The sequence below is a fragment of the Neolamprologus brichardi genome, chromosome 23 (assembly GCF_056152115.1).
Source record: "Neolamprologus brichardi isolate AB-2024 chromosome 23, ASM5615211v1, whole genome shotgun sequence".
NCBI lineage: Eukaryota > Metazoa > Chordata > Actinopteri > Cichliformes > Cichlidae > Neolamprologus > Neolamprologus brichardi.
Genome location: NC_142125.1, coordinates 9,249,008 through 9,259,693, shown reverse-complemented (window position 1 = coordinate 9,259,693; position 10,686 = coordinate 9,249,008). Strand labels below are relative to the sequence as shown.

The 10,686-nt window shown below is 41.7% G+C and overlaps 1 protein-coding gene across 2 annotated transcripts in view; it reads right to left on the bottom strand.

Moving 5' to 3' along the window:
* Window positions 1–7,221: 7,221 nt before the first annotated feature.
* prdm5 (PR domain containing 5) overlaps window positions 7,222–10,686 on the bottom strand; it is a 44,164-nt gene continuing 40,699 nt past the window's right edge. Inside the window, exon 16 of one of the 2 annotated variants that reach the window (XM_087835977.1) lies at window positions 7,222–8,926. In XM_087835977.1, coding sequence (XP_087692103.1) covers window positions 8,762–8,926 — 165 coding nt within the window. In that variant the 3' untranslated portion in view covers window positions 7,222–8,761. The remainder of the gene's footprint in view (window positions 8,927–10,686) is intronic. The other variant, XR_015717181.1, reaches the window with a different exon arrangement.

The following is a 10,686-nucleotide window of genomic DNA, read 5'->3' as shown; positions in this document are numbered from 1 at the left end:
TTCCCCTCACATGATATTCCTGTGTGGTGAGGGAATTGTCATTCAGCGCATGTTTGTGCGTCATTCAGTGTATGTGTGTGTGGTCTGGGTGGGTAATTCACAGGGCCCAGACAGAAACCCCCAATTTCACCTCACACTTTTCAGAAGGGTCACCCACACTAGAAGCCCTCGCTCCATAAAGCAGGAACACAGTGCACGTTTGCCTGCGTATGCATGTGTGTGCGCGCACGTGCGATTGTGCAACGGACTGAAACTTAAATCAGCACATGAAAGGTGTGTATCTCAGTGTTGCTTCTCCTGCTGCTCTGACAGGAAACAGACCCTGGCTGCGGTGTATGGTTTCTCCAAGCTCCCACACAGGACTCGGTTTCAAACATGGTGCAAAATTTAAAACAGAAATGCAGCGTGAGTGGGAACAATGAGGCCAATGTTATGTCACTAGTTAAATTTAATGCCACAGATTACTCACTTCTGTTCCAAGTATTTCAATTTTGCATTATGAAAAAAAAAACTGAGATAGTTCGCATATATCAGAGCGTCAAAGGTTTTTAAGAGTTGTTTAATTGTTTATTTTCCCTGTGTTTTGTATCTATTCAAACTAAATCCTCTTTCCAGTGCCTATACACCAAGTTATTCACCTCAGCAGGAGATTGGTATTATTTGTGTGTGTAACGCAGGTCTCCCTAAACATCATGGATCATGAGGGCTGAGACAACAACAGCACAGGGGAGGATGAGCAGCAATCAGCACAAAGAGAAAGAGAGGAATTACGGCATATCTCTCAACACATTTGCACAAATGTTTTGGCTAGACTAGTTGAGTCTTCTCTGTCATCACTAATCAGCTAACAATAAATCCCCGAGCAGCTCTTGGTAGTGAAGTAAAGATCTAGCGAGATGACTCTGTCTGCAAGAGAAGAGTGCTCTTCACACAGCATTTTCAAATATTCACTGAATAATGAAAAGAATGGGTTGAATTTGGTTTTCTGGCAGTCCATCATAGAGTTTTTCTCCTCTGCGGTTCACAATGAACCATAGAATAGGTCAACATCTTATTGGATTTTCTGTTTTGTTGAACATTTTCTGCCAAGTTGAATTTCTACTTCGACAGCCGAGCTAGCTCGCAGAATTTGTGCCGGGGAGTTTTCTGAGCTTTTGCATTTACTCTGTTGCTACAGTGCAATGCATGGCCACGTAATGGACACAAGACGCTGCTCAGCATGTCTGAAGTGAAGACAGCGCTGTAGTTCCTAATGAGGCCGAGGAGTGATCGCTCACAGCAACAATGTGCTGACAGAACTGACCAACGCTGAAGCTCCAGAGGTGGACCAGCACGCTGACTGATCTCTTTAACTCTCAAGCTTTTCAAAATGAGCCTCTATGCTCAGCAACATACTGCAGGGCTTTTTAACGCGTGTTTTTCTTCACTATGAGGAAAAGTCAGCAAATTCCAATAAACATTCTTGTTTACTGGAATCATCATCTTGGTTTAGGCTGAGCCGTTCTTACAGGGTTTTCCTTCCCAAACAGGACAAAAAATGTGAAAATTAGTTAATTCTCTATTATTCTTACGGAGCATTTCCTGGCCAGCTTTTTGCTTTAGTATTCGGTTAAGTTATCGTCTTTCTCACGACTGGGTGTCCAAGGCACCATTGTCAGTGTTGGGAAGGTTACTTTTAAAATGTATTCCATTACAGATTACAGAATACATGCCCCAAAATGTATTCTGTAACGTATTCTGAATACTTTGGATTACTTAATATGTTATCATGCTGTTTACAACTACATGAATGTACTATTGCTGTGATTTATTACTGTTACTGAAGGTACGCAGCTCCGAACCGTAGTAAAGGGACCTCTGGCTAATACGGTGGGTTCTGTGTCGGGCTCGTAGCTGAAAAATAGCTTTACTTTGTTGTCTGGGTCAACTTTGCCAGCGAGAGACAGAGAGAGGCGTTGAAAGGCTGCTCCAACGGAACTTATTGTTTTTGGAAGAAAACACGAACACGGTGTACAGTCGAATCTTAATAACTTACTTACAACTGGGCTCGTCAGGCACTCTTCTTGGCTGCAGTGGTTATTGTTAGAAAGCCCACTGTTTACACGTTATTTGCTCGATAGATAGTGTTTGCGCTGTGGAATTTGATATGTCCTACGTCATTGAACTCACCATGTCTATGCTGACGCTCCTTGAATGCACCACTCTGTGCCGTGTGCTGCTAGTCTGCCTTTGTAGCTGCTGATAGCCAGCATTTTTCCTTGTGTCTTCTCACCAGTATCTCGTGGGTTTTGGTTTATTGCTGTGTGTGAATGCCAGAAGGTGGGTTCTGTTTACATGATGTTGTGTATGTCAGCTGCTATTGTGTGCATTTGTTCCCTCGTGGCTATGCTAATGTTATCCTATGCTAATACGCTAATACGCTAATATGCTATGTAAGCTACTAAGCTAGTTAATGCTAATTATAAATCTTGTGTAATTGTTGAAGTTGTTATAGATGTGAGTGTTGAATACAGTTCCTTGTGCTATCTCTGTGCTAGAATAATGTCTAGACATGTTGAATATTTTATGTGTGCTGTACTGATAGTTGCTTTATGTATCATTACTACAGACCACAGCTGAATAAATCTCCTAAACTTGGAAGCTGCCTCCGTGTTCTTTAACCGGAACACACCCACCATACCTTGCCGCTCTAAATCAAATCAGCTAAACTCCCGGAGACAACATTCTCTCCATTTTAGTTATTATTATATTTACATGCTTCCAGCTCCCGTTTTTGCTCGATGACAGCTCGTCCTTTTCCTTTTTCTCCCTCCCTCGCTCACAGACACATAACGGGTATGGCAGTCCATTCTCCCTGCAGCACGGACTACACTGCCTATGATGCTACATTCTTTAGAGCTATACCTGTAGCATTCTGCCTATTAGCTTAGCACAACAACAAGAAAAAAGCGCTCTCTCACCCAGGAAACACGCAGAGAGAGAGCGTCACCCTGTAGCCATGGCAACCGTAACGCTGCCACCTGGAACAACAGAGCGTAGCTGTCAAACAAAACCCAAACAGGCCTGACCCGCGACAATATGAAACAGGGAAGTACCGCAGTGTAATCAATTTATTTCAACAAAGTAACTGTATTCTAAATACCACCTTTTTAAACTGTAACTGTAACGGAATACAGTTACTCATATTTTGTATTTTAAATACGTAACGGCGGTACATGTATTCTGTTACTCCCCAACACTGACCATTGTGCTCCAGAGCTTTAAATGTGGTTACATTTCCTGAAGGCTGTTAAAACATAAACAACCAGGGCATGCCAGACAGAACAATAGATCAATATTCAAGATAGTATGGAGTGATGTGTTTGGTGCAGTAGAAATAGGCTGTAAAACAAAACTGACCTATTAACACATTTACTAACAGAGTATTTCTAGTCGGGAAGAAAGGACTCTCTTTGAGGATGCAGATGTTCACGTTTTTTACAGAAAAGACAGATAGTGTTAGAGAGGAGTAAAGGAGGCCATCTATATCCACTGAGAATGACCATCGTTGAACTGAGGTGGTGGCTTACGACACCAGCCAACTTCAATGCAATCCTGAGATCCCTTCTCAGGTGTCTCAATCTCCTTTCACACCTTGCTTCAATTGACCTCAATAGCTCACCTGATGGCAGGCTGAGCAATGTCTCAGAGGTTTCACCTGTCGGCCCCAGTGATGGTAATGACCCATGCTTTTTTTTCACACCTTGGGTCATGTGAAGACTCGCTTGATCAATAGTGGGTTAATGACCCTCAGGACTGCCTGTTACGGGACAGCCCCCATTAGGGTTTAATTACCTGCATCTCTCCACCAGTTGTTCTAGAACTGAAGAATCTTCTTGGATGACAAGTGATTGTCTTCAAAAAGTCCAGATGTCTTCTTTTCAAGCTCTCAAGATTGTTTTGTATTCTAGCATGTGATAGACTGCTGCATCCTAGATGTATGAAGGAGCGTTTCCGCAGGTCCTTCCTCCCTGCAGCTGTCAGACTGTACAATCAAAACTGCTCCCAACAAACATAGATGTTTACATCAGCGCTGTAATTTGCACTAATCAACCAAACAACTACTACTGTTATAACTCTTACATTATTTTTCTCAGTTCATATAAAAACCCTGTACTTTAAACTTAATAACTGTACAGTACTCTGTTTTCATAACTATTGTCCATGATGTAAATATTTTTTCTGTAAAAATTATGTGTGTTTCTACTCCGTATCCTGTTCTGTTTTCTTTCGTTTCTTCTGCTGCTGTTACAACCAAATTTGTAATTTGTGGGACAATTATTCTATTCTATTCTATTCTATGTTCTTAGTCTGTTCCTTGGCATTAGATAAATGTGTCTCTGCTTTACACCTATAAGTTTATTAATGAAGCTTGCTAACCAAGCTTAACACTCCATCTTTTCACTGATAAAAGGCAACTTCTGGCTTCAACCATGGTGGCAGCCAAAACACTGACATCAAAACTTTAAAAAGTTGAGTCCTTGATCTCACAGTATCTACTTCCATGTTTCTTGCTGTCTTTTTACCTATCGAACATTTTAATGTTTACAGTTGGCTAGCTGTACATTCAAGACATTTAGAGTTGATTGAAAAAAGTAATTTCAAGATGAAAGCTTTACCAGCCCTCATGACATTACACGCCCTCTTCTCACTGTTATACTTGTACTTTCGGGGCGATCGTGGCTCAAGAATTGGGAGTTCACCTTGTAATCGGAAGGTTGCCGGTTTGAGCCCCAGCTTGGACAGTCTCGGTCGTTGTGTCCTTGGGCAAGACGCTTCACCTACCGCCTACTGGTGGTGGTCGGAGGGCCCGGTGGCGCCAGTGTCTGGCAGCCTCGCCTCTGTCAGTGCACCCCAGGGTGGCTGTGGCTACAATGTAGCTTGCCATCACCAGTGTGTGAATGTGTGTGTGAATGGGTGGATGACTGGATGTGTAAAGCGCTTTGGGGTCCTTAGGGACTAGTAAAGCGCTATGCAAATACAGGCCATTTACTTTCTGTTAAGGGGAAGTTTGTCTACAACATTTTTTAAAGTCACCTTTATGACAATGTTTGGTGGGTAGTCTTGTTTCCTGGTTTATAAAACCAAGCAATAGTTTTAGTGTTACAAAGTAAACAATTCACAGGAAAAAAGGAAGGAAGAACTCATGTTTAAGTGCTGGGTTATCTTGAGTATGGTGGCGGTGGAGGGTTTGTTTTTAATGATGGTCCCCTTCCTAATTTCCTCCTAATGAAATAATTCCCATCTACCTGCAGTGATACACCACTTTTTTTTTGCCTGGAGTGGTGTCTGGAGATTAAATTAGAACCATCTTGTAAATCACCGAGCGAGAAAGAATATTATGAGAATAGTGAGTGTGTTTTGTTTTTTTTCCTCAGGCAGGCAGGTTTTCATCTGAGGTTCTTGTGTCAAGCATTTGACCTCTTTGCTGGTTTTTTAGTGTCAAGGATTTTTAGGTACTCAAGAGCCACAGTCTGCTTCCATGGAAATATGGCTTGAGGGCATGTCCATCACTGCCGAAAGGGTGACCCAGAATACCCAAACACACCCTGCCCAATCGTATTAAAATTCCTCTCCATGGCACACACATTCCACTTTATTCTAGTCTATAGACAGGAAGGGTACCTGTTGCTATGAAACACCAGCCAAACACACGGGTCAGACAAGCGTGTCCGTGTCATTCCTAACATGACAGTGGTTTGCCATAAATCCGTACCGGCACGGTAATAATACTCCTGCGCAGTGGGCGTGGCTGGTGTTTGGCTCTGTGATCGCTGGTTGGAGCCCAGTCTGGCCCACACTCACAAATGGGGAGGCAACACAGGAAACTGGGGCTTCCAGTAAAAACATGTAATTAGAAACACATTGACTGGGAGCTCTGGCATGATACACCCATCAGGAAGGGAGAGACACATGCAGGCAGGGATGCACGTAGGGTTTTTTTTGTTTTTTTGGTTAAGTGATTGAAGTGGAGGACAAGATCACTGGGTCACTGGGAAAGTCCCATGAGAAAATCCAGTGTTGTAAGACTAAAATGGAAAAGCAGAGACATGGACTGTGACATGTTGTTACAGACACAAGCTTAAGAGAGCAGAGCGATAATCAAAAGCAGGGACATCTCAACACCCAATCTGACCTGTCAGCCACTTTAGTTTGATATGTGGCAGACAATAATATTCCACTGCTGAAAATCCCTACTATTACTACTGTTTACAAGATGCAATATAAATGCCACTGTATTTAAGATTGCGTCAGTATGGCCTAGAGGCCTCGCCACTAAAGAGCAGACGGTGCACAGCACGAGCTTCGCGGAGAGCGTGGGCCTCAGCGTGGCCGGGCGGCTCAGGCCATGCCCTGCATGCCCATGCGGTGAACCAAACTCCAGAGGGAAAGCCAGTTAACCCGGCCACATGTGATCTGAGAATCCTCACTAACCATGCTCCCCTCGAAGCATGTCAGGAGCTCAGAGACATCCTGCAAGTTTATATTTATGTGCAGTGGAGCTAAAATGTAACTAAACACAAATACCTGGAATTAGTTAATAGTTTAAAAAAAACGCACACGAGCTAAAATGTGAAGTTTACTGCAGCATACTGCAACGTTTGTATGATTTCAGGAAGCCAAAGGCACATGTGGCAAGATTTACCAAGTTTGAATAACACACACAGCTCTCCCACTTCAGTACGATTCTCACAGTCATATCCTGGGATACCAGATAGCCTCTGCACAAGGACAGATGTGAGAAAGAGTCCCTACATCCACAGAGAGAAACCATCAGAGGCACTCTTTAGTGTGTGGTTTTACAGATCAGGCAAGTGGTGACTGTGGCTTCAGAAAGGGAAAAAAAGACTTAATTAGCCTTCACTCCCAGCAGACTGCCAACCTAAGAATAGGGGATAGATTAACAACGAGAACTGAACACTTTTAATCAACTCTCAAAGCCTCTTTTTCCTTGTGCCCACCCCCACCTTAATGTCAACAATCTACAAACACATAATTGCAAAGAGTAGAGGAAATGGATGTTTCATAGGTGATGAGGTTTTATACATTTTAAAATACAAAGGTGTGAAGTGACAATTCACAGTCTCAGAATAAACTGCTGGAAAATGGGCATTAATCAAATGGGGAGTAATTGAAGGAGCAAATGGTAGATGGAAAAAACAGAAAAGAAGTGCACTTTTATTGAAATGCATGAAGGTCTGGTTTGAACAATGATTTCAAAAAGAACAATGTAAACACATATTTTAAGGCACAAAACCCTTGGGACATTTATATGAAACCATACTCTACAAATCATTACCAGAATCAACAGAAACAGTACTTTGTATTTTTTATTTGCCCCAGATTTAGGAAACATTTGTCCAGAATCTGTGACACAGGTATGCTAACAGGCTTTAAGCACCGCTGGTTTTCATACAACAAGGTGTGGGAAACGAAGGAACTGCTCAACCCATTCCTCAAGGTAAAGATGAAGGTCACACCCAACAAATCCATCCAAAAACAGATTTCAAGAAAGATGCAATAGCAATATGTTTACAGCTATTGTGTAAAAACTATTTAGGACCTATTTCAGATTTTCTAGGTATTTTCAGAACTCATAATGCTATAGCATGCTTCTAAAAAGTACAGTACATCTGAACATGTTTGGACCTGTGCCTTGTATTTTCATCTTTACATATAATCTTCCATTTAAATCAGTAAAACATGAAGTGGGTTTTTTGTGTTTATTACTTTAAATAAGACTTCTGGCCTGTGCTCTGTGTTGCTATAGGATATATTTATATACCATAAAGCTCAATAGAAAGTCTGCATAAAAAACAACTGACATGGACATCTTGACACCAATCATTGTCCTGTTTTAAGGCCTGTAATTCACCATTATGGCTACTAGAGTCTGTTATTTTTGAAGCCAAAAATGACTATATTTGGGTGAAAGACTAGAGTGTTAAGTTGACATTCAAATCCATAGATTATGGATATCGATAAATTAATAAACTACTAGATTTTACTCACCAAAAGTGAAATACATACATTCTCTGCCACAGACCAGGCTGTGAAATGTGTCAGATAAATGCATTCAAATACTCAAAACAGCACCGACACCACAAATATGGTCAGAATCTAGTTTAGTGGCTCCATTTAGCTAAACAATTTTAGCTGAGGCCTGCAGTTTTTGTCACTTCGCTGGATTTATTTTTCTGCCCTTGAGACCCATGCTTTGTTTTGCCTCCTGAACAAAAGGGTTTAGCCTCCCAACAGGAAAATATGTAGAAAGTGTACGGTTAAAACTAAAGTGCACAGAAAAGTTTTTGGTCACAACTTGTCTTCATCACTTGGCAACTGGCCACAACTGTACAGTAAGGTATTCAGATAACAGTGGAATGGGTCATGTTGTGGCAGTATGTACAGTAACACTGGTTAGAGTTCAGAAAGACCGGAGCAGACACAGAGGCTCCGGAGGCAGATCAAACATATCTGGGATTCTGTTTGTTCAGATCTCCAAAAGCAATATGGAAACAGTATGACCGAAAGAAAGTACAAATACACAGTCAATGTTTCAATTTTGAAATACTCGCCTTAATCTTTTCCATGTCCTACATGCATGTATCATTATTAGCAACATTTCTGCTATCTTTCTATCTGCATATCATCTTAGAGCACAAGACTTAAGTTTATCTGAAGAATAAGATCTCGTTTTTAGCCAGTGCTTCCTTAATTGGCTCTAACTCTCCGTTTCCCCGTGGACATTCTCCATATGGACTTTGAGGTAGTCGTTCCTGGTGAACTTCTTGTGGCACAGCTGGCACTCTGCCATCGGTCGGTTGGGGTTGTGCGTCAGCTTGTGCCTGCTGAGCATCTTCTTCAAGCTGAATGAAAGGTCGCAGACCTACAGAAAACAACAAATAGAGGATTATAGGAGTCATAATTACAGTATTTAAACACACTTTAAACATCTGTTCACTGTAGAGCCTCTGCAACAAAAATGGGACACGCACTTGGCAACAGAAATGTCTCTTTTCTCCACACTGGTAGCAGGGGGAGGGGGGGATGCACGCAACTTAACATCCATCTTAAATGAGGCATTTTACACTGTACAAATGACTTCAGGGCCCTCTATCAATCAGGATAATCCGCCAATGGCTGGCGTTCAGCTGCAGTTTAACATACAGCTTGGAGAATCGCAGCATGTGTCCTCCTCGCTCCATCTGCGAAGAACGTCAGCGCGATGAATTACATTCAGAAAATCTCACAGACAGCTTACATCTGTGGGTGAACGGCAAATATAGAAGCTATGAATGAAAACAGCAGAACCATCACATGATACCATTCCAATAGTTTATCAGGTGGACTTCCACATTTTCATTGATGCGCTATCATGTTGTCGTTTATGTTGCTCCGGCAATCTATAAATCTGCTGCTGTGTCAGGAAAAATATGTTCAATTTTGCAAAGTGAAAGAAGGACAGCAGCTGATGAGAGCGAGAGAGAGAGAGGGGCCTCCACTTCTCATGGTATCCCAGATGTTGCTTGATGCTTCGACAACATTTTAATGCTGGTTTGACAGACGCTGCATTCAGAACCCCTCCAGCTCGTCTGGAAAATGTTCCTGGGACTGTGTGATCTCTTTGTCTGACTCAAAATCCACCCCAAAATAAAATCCACATGTTATTTCTATTATTTCTAATAGTTTATATGTTGAATTATTTCTTCCAAAGCTGGGAAAAAGAATCCAGATGAACGCTTGATGTTGCCGAGAGACACGTTCCAGTGATGCTTCACCGGAGATGAATGGGATACTGATTGTGTGTCCTCAAACGACAACTGTAGATGATTCTCAGTGCATATGGGCGCATATGCTGTTTTAGAATTCAACGATGTTGTGGATAGAGGATTAGTGGCGTGTTAAAGCTCAAATGATACTTTAGGAATCCAGACTGGTGCTTTAAGCTTTGTTTGAATAAGACACGCTTGGAATCTACAGTTACGAGCTTAAAGTACTCTGCGTGACTTCAGCGTCCACATCAAAAGTCAACAAAAACGGGATAACAGAAGTTGCATCAATTTGAAATCTTCTGAGCTTTTGCCTTGAAGACTTTCAGCACAGGGAAAATCCATGTGAGTCGTATTATTATCATAGTTTTGGTTTTGTAGCAGTTTTAGTCAGTGTCTCTTTTTAGTTAGATCACTCACCTTATTTCTTAGTGTTGAGCTTTTTCCTGTATTTCCTGTGATTGTGTTGTTTTATTTTCTTTGTACATAGCATAAGTTTGCTCTATATTTGCTTCAACTTGAGCCCAGTGGTAGCATTTTTAGGGTCTACTGTAACAGGCCATGTTTTTGTTGAACTTTAGGCTAAAATAAATTTGCATAAGAAATAAACATTCATATTTCACAAGACTAGAATGATTTAAATATGCATTATCAACTCCACATGGCAAACTAGTGTAAGCAACATGAAAACATGCCATGGTTTATCTTTATTATATAATGCAGGTTACTAATTCTTACTGTTTCTCATTTCATATCCCTGTAGCCATTTTTGGCAGGTGGGGATCAGACAGGCCTCTGCCGCTGACCACCACCAAATTCACCCAGCCCTTACAGCAGGTGGTGGGCCTGCAGGAGGGGAGTGTGTTTTGGACATAGT